At 42.1% G+C, this 23,424-nt stretch overlaps 3 protein-coding genes across 7 annotated transcripts in view; 2 read left to right on the top strand and 1 right to left on the bottom strand.

Moving 5' to 3' along the window:
• LOC124174887 (diphosphomevalonate decarboxylase) overlaps positions 1-12,012 on the bottom strand; it is a 33,086-nt gene extending 21,074 nt beyond the window's left edge. The window contains exon 1 of the mRNA XM_046554489.1: positions 11,994-12,012. Coding sequence (XP_046410445.1) covers positions 11,994-11,997 — 4 coding nt within the window. The 5' untranslated portion in view covers positions 11,998-12,012. The remainder of the gene's footprint in view (positions 1-11,993) is intronic.
• The window catches only part of LOC124174884 (carboxyl-terminal PDZ ligand of neuronal nitric oxide synthase protein-like), a 30,361-nt gene extending 15,493 nt beyond the window's left edge, over positions 1-14,868 (top strand). For 3 of the 5 annotated variants that reach the window (XM_046554480.1, XM_046554477.1, XM_046554478.1), the window contains 8 exons: positions 57-115; positions 229-337; positions 5,634-5,823; positions 9,580-9,710; positions 10,244-10,429; positions 10,527-10,706; positions 12,273-12,560; positions 13,163-14,868. In XM_046554480.1, the coding sequence (XP_046410436.1) occupies positions 57-115; positions 229-337; positions 5,634-5,823; positions 9,580-9,710; positions 10,244-10,429; positions 10,527-10,706; positions 12,273-12,560; positions 13,163-13,711 (1,692 nt within the window). In that variant the 3' untranslated portion in view covers positions 13,712-14,868. Of the gene's footprint in view, positions 1-56; positions 116-228; positions 338-3,613; positions 4,654-5,633; positions 5,824-9,579; positions 9,711-10,243; positions 10,430-10,526; positions 10,707-12,272; positions 12,561-13,162 lie in introns of those variants that run through there. The other 2 variants (XM_046554479.1, XM_046554481.1) reach the window with 2 other exon arrangements.
• Positions 14,869-15,136: 268 nt separating this feature from the next.
• On the top strand, positions 15,137-23,379 carry LOC124174880 (transmembrane channel-like protein). The gene is made up of 17 exons (XM_046554467.1): positions 15,137-16,144; positions 18,265-18,460; positions 18,589-18,778; positions 18,923-19,160; positions 19,247-19,435; positions 19,502-19,734; positions 19,798-19,989; positions 20,095-20,343; positions 20,472-20,541; positions 20,632-21,409; positions 21,500-21,615; positions 21,850-22,145; positions 22,224-22,403; positions 22,471-22,591; positions 22,667-22,823; positions 22,902-23,085; positions 23,150-23,379. The coding sequence occupies exons 1-17, from the start codon at positions 15,938-15,940 to the stop codon at positions 23,367-23,369; spliced, it is 3,816 nt and encodes a 1,271-aa protein (XP_046410423.1). The 5' UTR covers positions 15,137-15,937; the 3' UTR covers positions 23,370-23,379.
• Positions 23,380-23,424: the final 45 nt, after the last annotated feature.

Below are 23,424 nucleotides of genomic sequence, written 5' to 3'. Positions count from 1 at the left end.
ACGACACAGCGTCTGCGGTGCGTTTAATAATTTATCGAATCTGTCAATTTTCGCAGAAGAAACAGCAATGGATGGACGAGAACAAAATGTTCCTCATGAATCATCCGATTTACAGGTGAGTTGAAGAATATCTCGGATCCTTGCTCCAGTTTCTACCAAATAATTTTTCACCTCCACTAATCCTCGCTTTCCTTTCAATCGTGCAAATCGTTTAAATTTTTTTTTCAGGATATTTTACGTATCTCACGATAGTCACGATTTGAAAATATTCAGCTACATTGCCCGGGATGGAAACAGCAACTCTTTCAAATGCAACGTCTTCAAGTCGAGCAAAAAGGTGAGCGAAATATATTCTTCCGTTCGTACGTATGCAATATTATATTATCACAAAATCGCGAGAAACAGTGAATTACGAAAAAGTGAACGATCGATCGATCGGCGATCATCCGCAGTTTTGCAAAAATTTTCAACGACTTCAAACGACGTTATCCGGACAAGAAAAATGATTTCGCATCCTTTAATATTCCCCGCGTTACGGTTAAGCGAATTTTTCCGCATCTGATCCGCGGCAGACGAATTTCAATTTATATACGACGTTACCCGGACGTACGTAAAGAAACTTAAAAAAAATAAATAAAAAAAAAGAAAGAAAACAGCAACCAGCTACGTTATTCTTTTACCCGGACACACCGCGGTGAATATTTTCGCCTGCACGTCGCTGATCGTAAAATTATTTGATATTTAAAAACTTGAGCGACGCAAGACGGAGTAATTGCGTGTCAATTAATTAATACATCGTTAAATTACGCACGAGCGATTCGCAAAGTATGATAACACGCAATTATACGCATTTATTGGAAAGTACAACGACTCGAGACGAACGTCGGCTTTCTATCGTGCGAATAAATTCGCAAAACCAACGTATAACGCGACATATTTCTATGATATACAACGGTTATAAATAACGACGTGTATTTCCGTCATACTCGTGAGATTAGCGTGGATACACGCACGAAGTATACATCTATCTGTACGCATATAGGTGTATTTTACGTTGAAACGACGAGTCTCGTTGCATTGCAGCGCCTATTTACGCGCCGGATTAGTGACGTAGTTTAACACGTGCAGCTGCAGCGGAAAATGCAACCTTGCCAAAATAAAGTGAAAAAATACAAGTAAAACGCTCCCCTCGTCACGTTCCGCAGCTTCGGACGAACTTTGAGGGATTATTTTACCGTTTGTACAAATATACCTGCGCTGAGAAAAATTTCATTTTTTTACAGCGACTAGAAAAATTGAGTGAAACAGGTATCGTTGAAAAAAAAGTTTGTATTAAACGTATAAATAATATAAAAGTAAAATTTTTATTTTACTAACGACTATTTTTTTTATTTTTTTTTTCTCACTCCTTTTCCACGCCGTAAATCAAACGACTGTAGCTGCGAAACGGAGTTTGAACAAAACATTTCCCGTGTATGTAACACGATGCATAATCTGGTATATTGTAACAACATTAACATCGCGTGGGTGTAATTTCTCCAGCATGAATGTGAAAACGAAGTGGGTACGTTATTTGTACATGTTTTATAGGCTTGAATTTATACTCTATGGGCTGTAATAGATTATATTATCGGTATATATCAACAGTTATATAAACACGTGCCAAGTCTATAAGACGAGTAGATATTTACTCACGCAAATCGATAAATATATCGGCAGTTAATAACAATGTTATATCGACTTGGCAAAATTTTTTGCAAATCGCTTTATGTTTTATCCAACAACTGTGTAATATCTTAACCGTTTGAGTTAAACATTATCGCGCTGAGTCAATTTTTATGACAAGGTTGTATCGTATGAGTTTTGAGGTCGTTGATTACGAATCCGAAATCAGATTTCAAAAATTCAAAATGGCGGATCCAATATGGCGGACGAAAATTTCAAACTTCATCGAATATGGTCAATAAGATCTATGCAGGGATTTTCGGTCTCGCTGATTGGATTCGCCGTACTGAATTTTCAAAATCTGATTTCAAATTCGTAATCAGCGACCCCAAAAACTCCTGGAGAGACTTTTTTCCCCGGGTTCGATCGAGTTAGAAACTTTCGTCCGCCATATTGGATCTGCCATCTTGAGTTTTGAAAACCGGATTTCAGGTTCGTAATCAGTGATCCCAAAAGCTTACAATTTATGTAAAACATGTATACCCGTAGAAGAATAACACTAACTTTATCGAAAATGAATCGTTCCTTTAATTTTCAAAGAAACATGTTTTCAAAGTTCTTTAAATCTACAAAAATATGATATAAAATACGTCGTGAGAATACTTGCCAATATCACGCAAAGGGTTAAATCATACATCCGAACGGGTGCTTGATAATACAAGAAAATATTGATATTACGGACAAATGTCGATTCGTATAACTTAAATACCCTAGAGTGAAACAAAATTTGTGTATACATATTTTTCATCGTTCGTTTCGCGAATCATTCTGACTTCCGACTGCGTGAAATTTTTCCGTTACGCGTGTAAAGTATAAACAATATGTTTGAGAAAAATTTCCGCATCCAAAGTTGTAAGGCAAGAATATCGCGGAAGAAAAAATAATCATAAAGTTTATTATACTCAAGTTAGTCTGATACATATATATATACATATATATCACAGAACCGGAAGAGGATTGTGTAATATATATATATAAAAAAAAAATAAAAATATTGATTATCCGGACGATTCGTACAATGTATTATACACACGACGTGCAATAAAGTCGGGAATGAATCCCATCCACTCGCTGTTATAGACTCTCCGTGGTCCATTAGAACGACGATCACGGCTTCCGCAAAATAAAAAAAAAAAAAAATTAAAAAAATGATGTTCGCAGGCAGATATTATATCGGCCAGAAACGAGAGGCTGATCCCAGTTTCAGTGTAAATAAATTCTGACGAACTACGAAACAAGAGGCTTGGTTACCGCGGTGGCGGAGGGCCGAGTATAGTTATTAAAATAGATCGTATAGTCTGGCGGAATGGATGCGGGAGAGAGAGAAAAAGAGAAAGAGAGAGAGAGAAACGGGCGGTTTAGTTTTTCGACGATCCGAGAAGAAGAAGAAGAAGAAGAAGAAGGGGAGGCGCGGGGAGTATCGTTGGAAAATTTGTCGAAACGATATACGTTCTGCGGCTCTGCTGCATGGCAGCTCCTAAGGAGATCAGCCAGATATTCATATAAGAAGGAGAACAGAGGCGAGCTGTCGAGTCGCGGCTCGGACTCAGTTGCGATTCGCCGATCCGTCCGCCGAGCAACGCGGGCTCCGCTAAGGATCCCCGAATTCGCAATTTTGCAATTTTGCAATTTTGAAAATTTCGCAGTAAAAGTAATCTGTACAGTGTCTCGTCGTCAAACACGGAGGATAATAATTGTACCTATATTTTAACAAAGCTTTCCAACCCACGTTCACTTTAGTGTTCTGACAGAGACGGATCGTGAATTTTGAAAAAAATTTCGCAAGTGCGGTTCGTTTTTGTCAAAATTTTTTTTCTTTTTCGTACCCGAAAATTGTCTTCTGTGACATGCACGAATAATGTTTTTTTTTTGTTTTTTTTTTTCCTTCATATCGTCGTACAATTGCACCGATAATAATTTACAACTGGTGACGATGAGTTATAATTTGTTTATTTGCCCGAAAAAGGTGAAAGTTTAATTTACACGCATGCGGTTTTTGGTTAATAATGCAGTGGGTATCGCTTAGATACTACATGTACGTTATATGCTAGAAAAAATTCTGCGGCGTGTGTAATGTAGGTATAAGATGTGTCGATTGATTGATCGACGACGATGATGACGATGATGATGATGACGATGATGATGATGATGATGCGTGATTTTGATCGGATTCTTAACTCGCCAGGAGTATCGCGCTTCTTGTCAAAACAACATCCGCCAGTATATACAACCTGTACCAACGCTAAAAACACCACCGCCACCGCTTATCTTCGACATAATTATCATTATTGTTAATATTGTTGTTATTATTATACCGTATACGAGTGTTTTCCGGTTGTACAGTGAAAGAGACACTCCGAGAGTTCGTACCTATCTCGATTCTACGTACAATAAACAATCATGTACATTATGCAACGATACGTTCTGTACGTGGCGAGTAATGACAGGCGGTTAAAACGTGCGTATAATTAAAGTGCCGAATTTGAATCGTACAACATGCGTGAGGAAGAGTCGTAGGTTCAAATTAAACATCGTTCTGTACAACAGAAGGTGGAAAAATTGGGATAGGAAATTTGTTTACCGGACGACAATTTTCGCGCTTTTATAATCGACGCTTCGAATTTCGGGGGTGGGATAATAAAGCGGTTAAAAACGATGCTGAAGGGGTACGGTAATAAGGCGAGCACGGCCTCGGGTGCTGGGGATTTACCCTCGCCGGGAAGCGCGAGTTCCGGTGGCAGTCCGAGCCCCGGAAGTCCTGGATACGAGACGGTTAGACCGCGGAAGAAATTATCCTTCAAGGAGCCAGAGATATTTGGATATTGTATGAAACTGAGGAAGCACGGATTCAGACCGAAATCCGTACGGCAGTTCAGCGTTGACGAACAACCGTTCGAGGAGGAAAACGACGACGTCGAAGAGCTCGAGGTGAATTATTTACCCAGGCGACATGATCGATCGCCGATCGACGATTATCATTTTTATCATTTTCACGTTACGGTAATAAATTAGCGTTATCTCGTCGATCTCGCCTCGCGGAAAATTCGAGTCGTTTAAAGTGCAGTTTTCTTTCTTTTTTTTTTTTTTTCTCTTTCCGAAGAAGAATAATAATTTACGTCACTCCGTAGCATTTTCTTCTTTTCTCGACAGCTCTGCATCTGTCTTTCTTCTCCGTCGACGTTTTTTTTTTTTTTTTTTTTTTTCCTGAAAATACTTTCCGTTCTTATACTTTTAACGATACAGGGATTGTCGAATTTATTTTTAGGAGCACTTGCATAAACCGCGTGTGTACATCATTGCGTGTATATATTAAACCCGTGTATTATACACGATCAGGCTTAAACGCGTTAGTCGTTGTGTGTTTTTCTTTTTCTTCTTTTTCTTCTTCTTTCTCTCTCTCTCTCTTTCTCTCTCTCTCTCCTTCTCACTTTCTTTTCATCCCTACAAACACGAGTTGGCAAATTTGAGTTTATTTTTAATCGAGACAAACATTCGACATTCTGCCCAAAGAACTAACAAGTATAAATAAAGCTAAGAATAAGCGATTCATTTATAATACCTATGTTTATCCGATCGCGATGTTAAAAAGTTATTCCAGAATGTTGAATAATTACAATTCTTTATAAATCATCGTAGACGAAAATATAGTAGATTTGTAATTCGAACGAGGAAACAAGAAAGAAAGAAAGAAACAGAAACAAAAATTCGACGTCGCGTTTCAGTGTTCTTTTTTTTTTTTTTTTTTTAAATTCTCCGTCCGTTGCAACATTTGCCTGCGGAAAAGAAAACCCGCGATAATAAGAAAAAAACAAAGAAAAAAAAGGCCCGTTAAAGTATTCCGAATTCGTTATATTTCCGGAGTAAATAACGCAGGTTAACACCGTTTTAAATTCCGAATTAAACTTCAGAGCCAGGCGATGAGGGTGGTCAGAACTGTCGGTCAGGCTTTCGAGGTTTGCCACAAACTCAGTCTCAACTCGGCCCCGGAGGATCGTGACAGGGGAAGGGATCCTCTTCACCAGGACGACGATTACGATCAGGATCAGGACGAAACAGCGAGCGATCGACCGCCGCCGACTCCTCCGCCGCTTCACAAAGGTAAGTCGTCCTTTCCCGGATAAAAATACCATTATCAACCCTTTCGGTCACAGAAGCCACCATAGTGCCATCCTTTGTTTTTTTCTTACATTTTATATTCCAAGCAAAATCCTGAATTTTTATTTCCATTTTCAGGTGAAGAAAAAAAAAATATATATATATATATATATATATATTTAAACTTTGAGATGATTAGGATTTTTCGTGAATCCGCAATTGTTTACAATTTTTTACAAATAATTATATGGAAATAGAATGTAATAAATATGTGTAGGAATGTATACTAAAAACGCTTGGAATTCATTGGTCGCGAGCACGGCCAATTTACAAAATTCAATGCTTGGGGGTAGTTTTCACCCCCCATGGGGGTGCGTATAGATAGTATCGGACTTTGCGCCTATTCTCGGCCTAAAATCGTACCGTCTCAAAATAAATATCCATATATATCTCCTTCAGGAAGACTGTCTAAAACAACGTTGATAATTAATCCCGTTTTCGCCCCATTTGAGGGGTTAATTTTAGTGTTATTAAATTTTTCACATTAGACTCGCGTTCAGCGTCGAAAACAAGAACACACAGGAAACGTATAATCGCACTTCCGGGCTCAAAAAAAAAAAAAAAAAACCTCAATTGCGTGACTGAAAGGGTTAAACTGACACATAATTAAACCTTGTTACAATTCCACCGGGCAGAACAAAGTCCCGACAAGAATCGTGGCGCGTGGATTCGTTTAGCAAGTGGGTAAATCATCGGGAAATTTTTATCGCACACCATAATCCCTGCGCCCTCGTAATTTTCGTGACGAGCATAAAACTGCAGATGGAAACGGGGCAAGGCTTTAAGGGTTGGTTAAATTTGAGCCGACGACTCGCGAGGCTGAAAAGCCGAGCGGATCTTTTAGTCCCTTTAAACTCTGACTCGACCTTGCTCCCTTGGCTTCCGATCAGACTTTGAAGGGGTCGGAAGCTCAGGGATCAGAGATTATCGAGGTCACGTTAACCCCGATAAGCTTTGAGAGGATGCGATGCGGTAGGTTTCCCTAAAAAGTCTGACGTTCTGCGCGGATTCGCATCCGATCAGCGGGGATGTCATTTTTTTTTTTTTTTTTTTCATTATTTCTAGTTTTTTTTTTTTTTGTTTTTTTCTTTCATCAAACGTGTAGCATAGACGCGTGCAGACTGATTTCGCGAAGAAATCGAGTTCAAAGAGTCGACTAGTTGTATACATAGTTTACATAGAAGTAAATCAATCGCTCTTGTAGAATATTGAAAGAAAATAATAATAATAATAATAACAACAAAAACAATAATGATAATAATAATGAAACACACCAAGAGACGCGATGAAACTTTTCCCTCGCTCTCTCTCTCGTTCTTATAAAATATCTTTTCTAAATCTATCGCACTCCTTTAATCTGATACAGATCGATTTGGACCCGGATTACACGTTTGAAGAAAAAAAAAACTAAAAAAGAAAAAAAAACTAAAAAAAAAAAAAATAAAAACAACGATTCAATTTCCACTAAAAGAAACTAGCGAAAAGAGAAATCGTTTCACGTATTTATATATGTGTATATAAACGCGCGCGTGGCACTCGGAAGCAATCAGCTGCCTAGATAGGGAGGGACGCGGAAATGAGTTCCGCCCTTCGAAATAGGGGGCAATTCAATAGAGTCGGTACAGCTGTATGTATACACCTGTATATATATATATATATCTGTGTGTGTGTATATCGTATATATCGTATATATCGTGGTCCATCTCGAGGCACGTAATCGGACTGTCATCTCGTCTGCGAGTTGAAAATAGACCGGCGCATGCATTATGATATGCAGCGTCACGATTGATCTCGTCTTGTGTCGGGAAATACGCATGCGAATATGTATTATACGTTGTTGTTGTTGTTGATACAAATTTTGTATACATATGTACGTATGATATTATATTACATAATTGCCGTGGGATTTCAAAGCCTTCGGTAGAGACGCGTAAGCGGTGTAAAAAAGACGCGTGATATCCTAAAGTTCAAACGGGAGAGGCTGCTAAAATCCAATAGATCTTAGCGACCGGCTGCCGCGCCGGGTTTACGTTGAGCTATTATAGACTGTCGACAACGGCTTTTTGTGTAGCCTGAATATTTTTATATTTAAACCGGTTGAACGTTGTCGCAATTCGTGTAAATTACATCAGTTATTTACTTATAGTATATATGCGTATATATATATATACATACTTTTTGAAGAAAATTTGATAGATTAACATTTATGTATAATACATATACCGGGACAATCTCTTGAAACTTGAAAATCAACCGCGCATGCGTCAAACAATTCAATCTCATTGGTCGGCATAATCTTCCCGCAACGATATTCTTGTCCGCGACGCAGGCGGGCCAACCTACGCAAAATGTGTACGCTTGAACTTTCATAGAGCATAAGCATTAAATTCCGACCGTTCATTGAAGAATCAACTTTCCGATCCGATAAAAAATGCTTCCCAAACCTTTCCGAGTCACTGCCTCAATTATTCGAGATTCTAACCTCGGAAATTCGTATCAACCACATCGCCGGTAGAAAGAGTTTGACAGTTGAAACTCGGGTTGGCCAGCCTGCACGAACAGCCGATAAAATTCGCGCATGCGCGGTTGATTTTCAAGTTTCAAAAGATTGTCCCCGTATGTGTATCAAGGATCTGAAAAATCTAGAGAAAATGCGAAGTGAACGTTTTCTTTTCTTTTATTTTATTTTCTTTTTGATCTGTTTTCGTACATGTGGTGTAGTAAATGACGGAGATGATTCGCGTTGGAGGAAATTTATAGCCAGTCTTTTTAATCAATCTCAAGTTTAGACTAGCTATATTACATGATATAACTATGTTAATCCCATGGTTTTCGCCAAAATTTCGCAATGCGTACCTTTACATCAGTGATAATCGAGATAAACGAGGGAACATAATTGTCCCGGGGTTTAATCCGCGACCTACCATAAATCATGCAGTCGTCCCAAAACCGTGTTAATGACGGTAGAGAATTTTCGGTGCTCGTCTGATAACTAATAACCGCCTTAACGCCGGGCTATCCGTGAATTAAACCCTGCATACCTGCGAAGTGGGCGTAATTGTTACAACGACGAAGCTTCCACTATTCGCGTATCTAAAAGCGGTATGAATTTGGTATAACAAGCTCATCGTGAAAGCGTAAAACGGAGTTAACAAGTTCCCCGAAAATATAGAGAAATATTTACTGGTTTTGATCGGATGCAGGCACTTGTAACAGAGCTTTATTTAATGTGTCGAAAAGTAGCTGATTTTTTCGACAGTTTTTCGTTTAAAAATATGAAGATTTCATAAAAAAAAAAACAAAGTTTTCACAGATATTGTGTCCAAATTTGAGATGGATAGCTTGAAAACTCTTCCTTTGAGTGTTTACATCGTTTTGAAAAATCACGTTTCGAGAAAACCGTTAGAAAAAAATGTAAAAAAATTGAAATAAACGTTTAGGAATTTATTTTCTGTACCGCGTGAGTGCTTTGATTTGAGAAAAAAAAATTAGACTGTTTACCGTGTTTTAACTATTGAGAAAAAAATTGCGAAAATCAGCTATTTTTCGATTTTTTACACTAGCGTGATCTCTTCAACAGTAACTTGCACCACATTTTCTTTTGTAACCATTTCACTCTAATGTTCTCGTGACTACGTAATATATTGAATAATAAAATTTCTCTCAGTATTGCTGGTAATTTTAATCCGGTTATTTCAGAAATTTCGTTACTCGCCCCGCCGATAGACGCCGAGGATTCTGCGCCCGATATTACAACCTCTTGCCTGTCGAGATCCCAGGATGCACCCGTCGTCACAGCTTCAACGACACCCGTCAGACAATCGCCGTCGGCAAGTTGACTAAAACTATGTTTCATTGTGCACTTACACCGAGTGTTAATCGCTGACGGATTATTGCTCAGTGTCAAGTAATACAAAAATCTAGGAAAGAAACGCAGAAAATTGATCAAATCATTATTTTTTCACCGAAGCTGAGTATGCGAAAAGCGTTCACAGTTTTATAGCAATCAATATTTTGGAATTTTAACGTAAAGTTGAAAAACATTTGTCAATCAATGTAACAATTAAGTTTCAAGTTTGTAACGTAAACGTGACGACGAATTTCGATCTACACGATCGTTTGATATTCAGTAATGCATGATAAATGAAGAAATGATCACGTTGTACAAAAGTGAACGATTTTAAAAGTCGGTCTAAAGTCAATATGTGTAAACATGGACCTCGTGAGTATAAAAAATTTTGGGTAATCACATTTCCGTCCGATTAATCGCTAGATAATTTGCGCAACAAGACTTGTCCGAAACTCGGTTACCCGGTAACTCCGCTTCACGAATTAAAAATGAAAACCTGGTGTCATTCCTCAGCAAGCGACGATGGTATCCGATTGCGGGCTGCTTGTCGGAGGAGAGCTGACCGCCTTGAAGCACGAGATCCAACTCCTCAGGGAGCGTCTGGAGCAGCAGAGCCAGCAAACACGAGCGGCGGTTTCCCACGCCCGACTCCTTCAGGATCAGCTAGCAGCCGAAACGGCAGCTCGAGTGGAAGCCCAGGTAAAGATCCGAGCTTATAAAAAGCGCAGTCGGTATTGTAGGTGTTGATTTATCGACCACGGGTAATGAATTCGAGTAATCGGCTCGCTCCTCGCAGACTCGGACGCACCAGCTCCTCGTTCAGAACAAGGAACTCCTCGAGCACATCGGCGCCCTGGTTGGACACCTTCGGGAGCAGGAACGCGGGGGTGGCCACGGGACTGCCGGGCCCCAAGCGGTCCCCGGGGCCCCGATGTCGGCGACGACGACCGTCCCTGACCTCTCGACCCTCGGCCAGGTAACCCTCTACCCATTTCCATGACACCCGTCTGCCTGACTCTGTCTGTCTGCCTGCCTGTCTGCCTGCCTGCCTGCCTGCCCATGTCGGAGTTGCGTTTTACATCCACCGATAATAATTCATTCATTAATCAACCCCAATAATTAATATTACATGTGTAACATGACGTAGTGATAGTTTTGTTGTACGCATTTTTATACTTTTATATCATACTAATTGTAAGTACTATTACTGCTACCAATACAGTACGTCTAAGCATACTGCACAGGTATGCGTACCATACGAGTAACTATAATGGTAATAATAGTAATAATAATAATAATAATAATAATAATTAAAAATTTTTGTACCGATTTTTAATCTGTGTTTTCATTGTTCATCATTAACCGTTCTGCTCCTCATTTTTACGCGATTTAGTTTTTTCGTCAAAGAGACGAAATCATCTTTGTCGGTATATTCATCGTCATTCAGGATATGAAGAAGGGTTTCAAAGAGAAAGAAATTTTTTTTAATTTAACAAACTCGCATGGCAACTTTTGTGTAAAGCGTTTCGTGGAGCTACGTTATTTCCGTTATTATTCCTGGCTATTATTCTCGCTGCTAACGACTTGCCGGTATATGTATAGATATTATATATTTACAAGTTCCATTTCAGCTGCTCGAACTTTGTTCTAACAAACTCTGGAGAGCGAGCAAGGTGAACTTTTATCGCGGGAAAAGAAAAGGAAAAAAGCTCGAGGCCCTGATTTCTCAGACAGAACTTTTTTTTTATTCTCCGCTTTCTTCTTTGCTTTTCTCCGATAAAGAAAGACACTTGTGGGACGCCGTATACTTGACGAAGAGTTCGACGGTTTTCTTTAGGTAAACTGTAAGTTTTTATAAACGACGACCCGAGAAGACTGTTAACAAAAGCGCTCCTGTGAAGTTGGAAAGATATTGGAATTTTAAATTTCCAGGTAGAATTGAGGCCACAGTGCTCAATCTTATACATAAATATACCTCAACCCACTCTCGACGTTTCTAGAATAACGTTTTTGCAAGAATAAGAACCCACGAACTTCAGCCAACAAGTGTGCAACGGATTTTTAAGGACCGGAAATTGAAACGTTCCACGAAAAGAAATTAGTGACAAGAAAAGAAAGGGTTCCAGCGGAAAATAGAAGGCAACGAATCGCTGGAATGGTGTAGTTGCGTAGTGTCCGAACTTGTTACGATTTCCATTGCTGTTGTTTCGCTTGAATGTTACTCCTCTCTCTTCTAACGCTCCAAGTAATTGATAATGCATACCCATGTAATCGTTCCTACGTGATGTTGAAACACTAAATTGCTGATCCGCAACAATAATACTGAGTGGCAGTGTGTTCGTCTCTTACTCGGCAGGTCTTCTCCAGGGATTTTGGATTCTGTGCAACCAACAGATGCTAGGTAACGCCAAATATCTTTTAATGAAGTTTTTATAGTAGAAAAATTAAGAGCAATGGTTCCCATAGTTGTGACTAAAATCACCAGAATTAAATCCACGCGCGGAATTGAGGCGAATATTGAACCCCGTATTTTGTCAAGCAGTCTCATCGAGCCGGGGCTCCAAGTTCACCCTGGGAGTTGGACCCACCTTCGTTCGCTTTCTACTCTTACCCAACGGAGGCAATTTACTCACCAAACGCGACCGCCGTTCTCGGTAGCCAGGGGTTCAACTCCTCCAACGAACAGCTCCACTTCCAAACACAGCTCCTCGAACGCCTCCACAACATTAGTCCCTATCAACCTCAGCCACAACGATCGCCCTACGCCACGCCTTCACCTTATCCCATGGGAACCGGTCTTCTTCTACCGCCAAACAACACGAGACAGACGGTGAGTTACTATACCTAAAGAACAAAAAGAAAATGAAAAAATGTTAACTCAACAACCAGAAAATGTAGTTTCGAAAATTAAAATTATACACTAAAAGATGCTTACAATTGTTGGTAACATCTGTTCCCATGACGCCAAGAATATCTGAACCATTATTGTAACCATGATCATTTTTTACCAAAATCTTCCGTCAACCGTGACAATGCATGGAATTTCTCTGCAAAAAACGATTCAACCTCATAAGTAAATAAGCAATGATAATTCTGGATACAGGTTCCGTTACCGACACTCAGCCAAGACACAAACCTTTTTTCAGAATATTCGAGGATGGGAAATATCCCGCTCTATCTGACTTTGTCGATCATCGGATCATTCCGAGGACTTTTACCTGAAGACGGTTCAAACTATGTTAAGACGGAGCAAATTGTCAGTAAGGTACAGCCTCGAAGTGATCCCCGATTATCGGTAAAATTAACCGGAATAGGGATGTCCCCCAGCCTAAAACACTCTAAAAGGTTTGTGTCTTGGCTAAGTGTCGGTAACGGAATCTGCATCGAGAACTCTCATTGCGTATTTACTCCCGTATCGTGACGTTTTTTCAGAGCTCAACACAGGTATCCCCAAACTCGACATCGCTGAGGGTCTCGCAGGCGAACAGCTTCTCACCGTCTCCAGTGATGCTGCACAGGGGTGAAAACTACGCGTCGTCGAGTTTGGAGAGCAACATCGAAGACCAGCAGCAGCAGGCCGCGGCGTTCATCAAGCCACTTCCCCACGGTTTACAGCCACAATCTGAGCTGCGTCTCGACTCTCAGCGGCTAAGAATTCCCCCAACGGACTCGCAGGAGCCTCCACCAATAATCCTGGATCCTCCACCGCCCGGGAGACGTTCGATATCGAAGAGCAACGGGCGTGGAAACGGCCTCGTGAGGATCACCGAAGGTGTGAAAACCGGGACTGAGGTGCAGGCGAAAAACGAGCAACTCGAATCAGCCGCCGGAAAGCCTCACGAGGGTCAAAAACACCTGGTGCATTTTTTGCGGACACCCGGACCGCCGCCCTCCAGGACTACAAGTGCCAAACTTCCGTCTCGCAGCGAGCCGATGAGTCAGGTGCAAAGGTCAGCCTGGGCTCGACACACGACTAAATAATAAGGACCACTAACAATAAGCTCGCAGGGTGGCGTTTCAGCCGAAAAAACGTCGTTCCGTGATTTTTTCGATCGTCTGAAATTCACGGAGAAGACACAGCAATAAAGAAAAACGTATTATGCACATAATTTTGAAATTCGAATCCTTCAGTCATTCTGAGTGTTAGTAACTTCACTCTCGAACAGGGTTCAAATATATTTTGCGGATCAGGCTATTACAGTTACGTGCGAGTGATAATCCGGTTAAATAGACCCGGATCATGGGTCAATAGCGAATATGCGTTTACACACCGCACGTAAAGATTTTCCGAAGCTTGTCCGTAAGCTTCTACTTTTACACGGAAAAACTGTAAAGCGATCATATCATAATCTAGAAAATTTAGCGTGTACATATTATATCATAGTATAGGATATATAAATCGAAAGACATATATTTTTCGTTTCAATTCATCCGCAACTTTATATATTATACCTATATATATATATAACCTGCACACAATACGCACTCTATAAAATAAATATTCTTATATCCCGCGCGAATCATAGATCAGATGCAATAAATTGAGCAGCCTTGGTAATCGTATGAGGCGGCGAAATCACATATCAAAAATTGAAGAATCAACTCATCCATCCGTACGATGCACGTGCGTAAATCGACAAACTATCCCCCGGGACAGAAGAGCGGACGATTTATCGACTAGATCTAATCGTTACGAAGTTAATAAATCACCGTTACAACTCCCCCAGGATTTTCCATCATGGTTGGAAGAATTCCCCGATGGGTAGTTTATGCGTTGTCAGCCGCAGAGCTTTTGTACCTTTAGGTATTACAGGATATGTTTCAGGGATTTCTGTCGCAGCTAACGGCTGCACGAAATTTACTCATGTTTGGGGAAAGTTTGTTTCAACCGGCAGCTAATTTCAGGGTTCAATGGATCAAATCTTCGCGAGGTCTTGATCCAGAGTTTTTTAGATTAAGGTGTAAATAAAAATATAGTATGTCGTCTCGACAATGATCGTAACGATCATAGGTGCAATAATCGGTCGTAAATACTATATAAAATTTTAGTAAGAAGCAATGGAAGAAGAATAGTAAAGCAGGACCCAACTAATCGCAGTTGTTGTACACCCTTCATATCTTAAAGCGCGATTCATGCATGAAAAATTGTTGATTTGACAATATACCAATCTATAGAGAATAATCTACATATAAATACGACGTGCGAAATAATGATTATCGTTATTGAAAAATAAAACAGCATAGTATTACTCAGGCTTATCATTATTAATATTATATATATATATGTAATAAAACACACATCCACAACAATATGGAATCTACAATACACAACATAATAAATGCAAATGTATAATATTTTGAATATCAGTATGGTAAATAAAGAGAAGAAAAGAAAGTTTACCCCAAAGTATGTTGCATCCTGATGTGTGAAAAGTAATCTTTGTGAATTCATTACTTCATCAGACACTCGTGCGTATGCTGATTTTCATCCCGCCATTAGCCCGTCTAGACAACCCGACCGTTTGATTACGGCAATTTTATTATACACGTATGGGCAGCGTTTGATTCACAACTGACATATTTGCGAACACATTAGGGTGGCTTTTTAGAGGCACAAAGCAACGGGCCGGATGTGACATGAGGCCTGCAGGCGTGGCAGCTGGTTTCGCGTGTCTCGCCCCCGCATGTAACACATGAGGCGGATAATGTTCACACCGTCAGACGGAATGCTGCATAACGGGGCATGAGGAGGAATCGACGCGTACATACACAGCCAACGCATACGCGTGTGTTTATCACCTGCGAAAAGCTGTGAGGTGGCGAAGGCACCCCGCAGGCTATTAATCCTGATTATTAACGCGTTAATAGATCGTGTACAGGCGGCGGAAGAGGGAGAAAATGTCCATCAACGATGATAACGGCAACAGTCGACGGTCGGACATTGAGCTACTGAACACTAACCGAACTTGCTTCCTACCGGTGAAATTACCCCGTACATTGCGGAGCAGCAATTTCTTTCTCCGCGAAAATCAACCGTTGTCGTCTCGTCCTTTTTCTCACACCCTCTGAAATTCACCCCGATTAGGCGAAAAATCGCACCGATTATCCGATCGTTGTTATACAAATAATCGACCGGAAGGATCGTATCACGTTCAAGGATACATCGAGAATTTTTCGACGTCAGCGTCTCTCGAGGATATTCTCACGATGCAGGCTCAATCGGAGAAAAAAATTAACAACGAACAGGATTCCAGGGAAAATTCTTCCGGAGATCCTTCACCGCAGAAAGGATCTTCCATTACCGATCGCGCGAGGAGTCGCGGAAGGCGTAAGGAACCCCCGGGAATCCTTCGCCTCGACAGCACATCGCGTTCGCCACGATACAACATCGCCGCTCCTCTTCTTGCGCCACAGGTTGGTAATCTGCTCGTTCTCTTTGTCGTGTATTTCTGTGCAAGTTTCAAAATTTTTCAAAATTTCAAAAATGATCAAAAGTAAAAACTACGCGAATGAAGCCTTACAGACGTTTTCAAACTCGTTTCAATTTTTCGACTATCCCCAATTTAAGAGAATTTCATAGAAACGAGAGGCAAATAACAATTTTGTTGGTAATACCGTCCGGTTTTCGTTTGGTTCAGATTTGGTTTTTGAACAAGGTCAAAAGCTTCTGTTGTAGGAATAGAGGATATTTAAACCACGTTGTTTGCGAATATCAAGAGAAATCTTGCATTTTATTGATAACTCTGACAATGAATAATAAGCGCATAACTGAACCTATATTCTTTCTATTAGTCGGTCATAACTCATACCGATCTCTTTGATCGAAAAAATTAGACAAGCTTTTACGGTGTGCTATATATACATAAGGAATGAGTGAGGAAATTCAGGTTCGAATAACTCATCGGAATGAGTTAATGTTATTCTTGGTATAATTTGCGATAATGATGGGGGAAAAAACTCGTTATAATACGGAGCTGAAGTGTATATTAATGGGCAGATGTTTGAGGGTGAGGGAAGGAATGTCTTTTTCATACATCCATTAATTAAGCTCATCATATTAGGTGTGCGTGTATATATGTATACCTATACACGGAGATTCGATTACTCATCATTCCGGGCACAGGCGCGGCCAAAGTACCAGGCAGCTAACCGTCAAAGGATAATTCCCAGGGCCGCGTGGGGAGTATTCCAAGTAAAGCTCTGATTGTGAGTCGAATTGTAACCCTGGCGGGTTCGGAGGGATTGGAGGGCGAAAAGGAGTGTATAAGAGTGATTAGCTGAAAGTGAGGGTGGTTCGCGTGACTCCGGAGGGCCTTATGCATGCCAGCCTACCGACTGACTGTCTGTCCGTCTGCTCGAGGGGAAGAACTAGATGATGGCAGGTCGGGCCGAAAGAGGGGACGTTAAGGCGCGGCGCTTCGCACGCGAACTTCGAGTGTTTTCATCCCCTGGTTTTCACCCTTCTAACGCCGCCCCCGAACCCCCGCCTCCCGCTTGTTGACACCGCCAAACAGCGGCTCTCACATCGGGCGAACCACTCCAAGTCAATACCGATCGCATCCTCGTCCCATCGAGAAAAGAAGGCTCGCGATCACCGGTCAATTAACGCCGATCCGAGAGTGCTTAGGAAACTCGTTAAGGACCAGCGAAACAATGAGGTGAAACAAAACCGAAAGAACGGGAAGGGAAAAAAGTACAAAAAAGTAAGCGACTGATTAAGCGATGGAGGAGCAAATTTGAAGTTTCTTTTTAACCACAGACTGGGCTTCAACTCTCTAAAAAGTTCTCCTTTACGGCGAGACGGTTGACAGACTAAACTTCGATTAGTCTTCGTTACGGTTCTTAATTAACCGTGTTAATATCGCCGCTTTCGCCGACTGTTTGCTTCGTTAAGAAACGAGCATTGTCTGCACCCTTTGAGAACTTTTACATCATTTCCTTCGAACGTAGGTGCTAATTGACACGTTGTTACCGAGGAGAACGGTGACAAACGTCGTTGTCTGAGAAACCGGGATTTCGAGAACGAAAAAAACTCGGGGATGGTTCAAGTTGGGATCCTCTGCATCGGCGATAGCAGATATTAGTCTTAACTTACAGCCCGAGTGTAGAGGCGTGAATGTGTTGGGTAGGAAGAGGAGGGCGAAGGGGAAGTCAGGCCAGAGGGCTGCTTTACACCACGATGGAACAAGTGGCAGTCAGTCGGTATCGATACAACTTCAATGGCGACTTAGGTCGCTGGTACCAAGAATTTTTCAAACATTTCGCAAATTCTTTCACGCCTCCTGGTTCCGTCGTGTCATCACAGTTTTCGCGAATGAGACAGTCACACACGACCTGCCGCTGTACGAGGTCCGATAAAACCAGTAAACGGCAACAAGAGAATGTGTTTCGCCGATTATCATCACTTGCTCAAACCCGCCGAATGAATTTAATGCGATTGCGATTATTCGGCCGTCGAGACGACTTGCCAAATTGGTGATCATTGACATCGTGAAGTTATCACTGATAGTTTATCACCTTTCGCTTTGTGCCAGGTGGTTCCGTCCTCTCCGCAACCCTCCGTAGATCGGCTTTCCGTAACATTCGCCATCACCGACGAACCGAGCAACCCCGCTTCTCGAGAAGTCGTTTTCAGGGACCAGAAGTCTCAGCTGGAATTCATCATCGAGCCTCTACCTTCTCTGGTGAACAACAGGGAAGTTGAAATGCGCCGCGTACCCGCAGTCGCAGGTCAGTTCACATGTGAGACTGGTCTCAATCGCTACTCTGGAATATTTCCTTTTCCTCTTCGTGGTGTGGAAAATTAATCAAGCCTGTTGTCGCGTTTCTTGTAACAGTTTTATAAATTTACTTCCAAGCCATTGCAGACTGCACGGAGGAAATCGGGGAAGAAGACGACTACTCGGCATCAGCCAGCGCGATTATCCAACGCCGAGCATCTCTGCGACGTCCCAGTAGGCGAAAGAGACGATCATCGTCGCCGTTCAACGCGGAAGCCGAGGGTGGAGTGAGGCGTCGGTCTTCCGCGTTCACGACCAGCTCTGGAGAGTAAGATTATTTTCCCCCTGGAGAACCAATTGTGCCATTTTCCATTCGCTCATCGACGATTCTTCTATAAAGATTTGTGACAATCAGGTAGTATTTTTGCTAAGTTGAAACTTGAGGGTTGAGGAAAGTGTCTTGAAATCGCAGAACGGCCATCTCCGTCGATGAGGGTGGTACGCAGGAACAGATATTCGAGAATCTCAAACTGCACAAGGAGGTCTTGAGCGGGGTCAAGCAACAGCCTTGGCCACTCAGACGCAAAATAAAGCTGGTGCAGCAGGCCAAGTCCTACGTGAGGCGACACGAAGGCGTTCTTCAGGAAAGGCTGGCGCAGAACCGAAGTACCCGCGACGTGATTGCCCGGGCTTCAATCCTGTTCAACAAGGTTTATTTCTCACGTTCCTAGAAAACCAGGGCAAAACAATTACGGAGTCAAGCGGCGGCGAGTGCATTTACAACAAAATTTTTCAGTACTGGCAATATTTTCGTCGAGAATTCGTGAACCTTCAGACATGGCTGATACCGTGGGAACTGCGCATCAAAGAAATAGAATCCCACTTTGGATCAGCCGTTGCTTCGTACTTTATATTTCTTCGTTGGCTCTTCTGGATCAATCTGGTCATCGCGGCAACGTTAGCAGCGTTTGTAGCTGTGCCACAGGTGATTTGTTGGCATCGCTGGGGATTCTTTCAATGATTTCTGTCCTGTTTACATAATTCATTCCAGATGGTGACTGCCGATAAGGAACACGATGGCGAAAGGAAAATGCTCGACGAGGAAATTGAGGACTCCAAAAACTTGCTTACCCTGTGGGAATTCGAGGGCGTGTTGAAGTACTCTGCCTTTTTTTACGGCTGGTACACAAACCGGAACTCCGGAAGTAGTTATAATATTCCTCTGGCCTACTTCCTGGTCAATCTGGTCGTCTACATTTACAGCTTCGTCGCGATACTTCGAAAGTATGGATTAATCACTCCCTCGCAACTGGTGTTCAGTTTTCAATGATCGTTGCATTCCAACAGGATGGCGGAAAATTCCCGAATGAGCAAGCTCTCCGAGAAGGAAGACGAGTGTGGTTTCACGTGGAAGCTTTTCACCGGGTGGGATTTCATGATTGGGAATCCAGAGACCGCGCACAACCGAATCGCCAGTATAGTCCTTGGCTTCAAAGAGGCGCTCCTGGAAGAGGCCGAGAAGCAGAAGGTTGAACGGAAGTCAGTGTCTTCTGTAAAAGCGATTGACGTTGAATCACATATCCTATTCTCTTCTCTCATCTGGTTTTCGCACATCTTATTCTCTTCTCTCGCTTTATTTTCCAGTTGGAAAACCGTGATCGTAAGAACTTTCGTCAATCTTGCCGTGGCGTTCTTACTCGCGTTGTCTGCCTGGGCAGTGGTTCTAGTTGTGGCGCGTTCCGAGGAGCCGGAGGCAGAATCAAGCTGGTGGAGACAGAATGAAATCACGGTTGTAATGACACTGATATCATTCGTATTTCCAATGTTTTTCGAAATACTTGGCATCTTCGAGAACTACCATCCCCGAAAACAGCTTCGCTTCCAACTTGCACGGTGAGACTCGATGTTCTTGATCAATACTTCAATCATTGCTCGTAAATACTGTATAATCTTGTTATTCAAGAAATATTCTGTCGTCTTTGACTAAATCGATTTATCTAATCTCAGCGCTTCGTCAACAGGATAATGGTGCTGAATCTACTCAATTTATACTCTCTAATATTCGCCCTCTTCGGAAAGATAAACAGCATGGTGGGTAGTCCATTCGGTTTGATGAAAAGCCCTTCGGTTTACGCACGCGATATCTGTAAGTGGATTAACAATTTCCGCTTTATATTTCAGACCAAACAGCTCACAGCCCTGCGACATAACGTGACCAAAACCTTAACGGATCCCAGGAACTCTACAAGTCGACGATGCTGTCGAGTATTCTGCACAAACTTCACGATGCCTGTGACTACAGCTGCCTCTTTAAGTCTCGGCCTCTTGACAACTATAACATCTCAAAACACGACCGCTGGGTTAATTACTAGCGATGGAACCCCCATGGTTGCCCAAGCCTTGACGAATAACGTTAGTCCGCTGACAAATGACATCAGTCTGACAGTCCCGGAATCGATAACTACATCGAGTACCCCGACGACGACAGATTATTACGACTACTCCGATTACGAAACCAACGACACGGACTTTGTAGAAAATGATGAGGTAGGAACCGAGCTTAACTCGACGGAGGAAGAACCGCCGGTCACGGTTACGATAGACAACAACGAAGTAAACACTTCAACTTCAACGAATCAAGAATCCATTGACGAAATACTAAATTTCACTGACTCATCGACAACGAACTCAACGTCAGCTACTTATTCAAGCTCTACGGTAGACCAGAATTTCACCGGCATTTTGGTCGACTTTACTGGAACCACAACGTCGAGTACTACCAACAGTTTACCTTCCACCGAAACTTCCCCTGTCTCTACTACTAGTAATGTAATCGACAGGAAATGTACCGTTGACGAGATGACTGTAGATCATTTGGGAAGCGACAAACCGACACATAAGGAAACCAAAGATTGCTGGTATCAGTGCTGCGAACCAGAGAAAAAAGCAGAAGAAACAGGTGAAGGAGAATCGAGACCATTTCAATGTATGAATTCTCCACAATCTTAAGAGTATAGGAAAAAAATTCTTCGTTATTATATGTCTCCAGATTCACCTGTACCAAATACAACACAGATGGATATTAATGAGCGCAAAAAGCTGCGCCGTTTGTGTTGGGAAACGATGTTCGGTCAGGAACTGACTAAGCTAACGGTCATGGATTTGGTAGGTGTAATCAGTGAATTCGTTCAGCACGCGAGAAATCTGACGCGAGGTTATCTAGTCGTTAAACTGAGCTGAGCCCAGCTTGTTATCCAGTATTTCACCCCTCCGAATATTACCGATACGGGCTGAATTCGTTAATTGAAAGAAACGCGTGCAAGTTAACTGGAGGGTGGAAAGCACTTGGTTGATTAATTATCGATTCTTCACAACTACATGCTCCTCGATCATTTACAGGTACTCACCGTACTATCCACCCTGGGTATGGACTTTTTTCGGGCAGTTTTCGTACGGCACATGAACAACATATGGTGCTGGGACCTCGAAAAGCAGTTCCCGCAATACGGCGACTTTAAAATAGCCGAAAATATTTTACACCTTGTTAACAACCAGGGAATGGTGTGGATGGGGATGTTCTTCAGCCCAGGATTACCGACCCTGAACGTAATCAAGATCGGAATATTGATGTACCTCCGGTCCTGGGCGGTCCTGACCTGCAACGTGCCACACGAAATCGTCTTCAGAGCTTCGAGGTGAATCTCTCAACGATCCATCTGGCAACCCTTGCAAATTGCAATTTTTCATTGATGCGACCGTTCGATCTCTTTCAGATCCAACAACTTTTATCTGGCTCTACTCCTGACGATGCTTTTCCTATGCGTCTTACCAGTAGGCTATGCAGTCGTTCGTGTTGAACCGTCCTGGCACTGCGGACCATTCTCTGACCAGCCGATAATGTACAGCTTGATCACAAATAGTCTCAAGTCGGCATTACCCAAAGATTTTGCCATGTAAGTTCTAATAGATAAATTTATATGCGCGACTTTGACGAGCTTGGATTTCACCACGTTTTTATAGAATCCTGGACTATATAGCATCACCGGGAATTGTCATTCCGTTGATAGTGCTCATGGCGTTGATCATATACTACATGGTCTCCTTGACGGGATCTCTGCGGGAGGCAAACAACGATTTGAAGGTATGCGGAGAAGATTTTGTAAACGAAATAATATTCTACACAATGCGGATAACGGCGTTATCATTTTGTTCACAGATTCAGCTACGTCAAGAACGCACCGAGGAAAGACGAAAAATGTTTCAAATTGTGGAGAAGAGGCAAGAAATTCAGGATGCCCCGTTTGTTAGGTGGAAAAAAATTCTTCCAGTCCTACCGACGAACAAGACGGCAGGGGTCGTTGTGATCGAAGAGGGTTTGTTGTCTGTCGAAGACACTTGACGAATCCTATTTCAATACACATTAAAGAACTTATTGGATCTTTTCCGTTCAGGAACTGCTGCAAATGTCACCCTACAACGTAAAGAATTAAGAAAACAATCCGCAGCCTCCGAAGCTGGGGAAGCGACTGACGTTGAACAGGACTCATTGCCGCACGATCCTGGTATGGTGATGCCAGAAGTAGTCGTCGACGTCGATCCGAACAACAAAAAACACGTCAAACAGATTAAAAAGCGGTAAATTTCGTTAGCATTTATTCTCCTTCAACTTTCGTCAACTAATATCGTCACACGAATACAGGAGTTGTTCGAGTGGCTCGGTGAGGGAAGGAGATTCCATGGGGTCACAGGGTAGCGATTATGGGGTGATACCGAAAATTCGTATCAGCGGAACCGGGAGCGCGACAGAAATTGAACATCACTCAAGTCCTGGTAGAACTTCCGCCACTTCTGTAGAGTCTCAGAGCCGAGCAGGGCCTTCGAAAACTTCGTCTTCTGAAGCGAAGCCTGAAGCGGAATGAGGAGTTTTTCAAGGTACAATTAATTCGACCAACAACTTTCCATAGAAGGGTAAAA

The sequence above is a fragment of the Neodiprion fabricii genome, chromosome 2 (genome assembly GCF_021155785.1).
Source record: "Neodiprion fabricii isolate iyNeoFabr1 chromosome 2, iyNeoFabr1.1, whole genome shotgun sequence".
In the NCBI taxonomy this organism is placed as follows: Eukaryota; Metazoa; Arthropoda; class Insecta; order Hymenoptera; family Diprionidae; genus Neodiprion; species Neodiprion fabricii.
The sequence above is the reverse complement of the archived record's forward strand: the minus strand, read 5'-3'. Positions and strand labels throughout refer to the sequence as shown.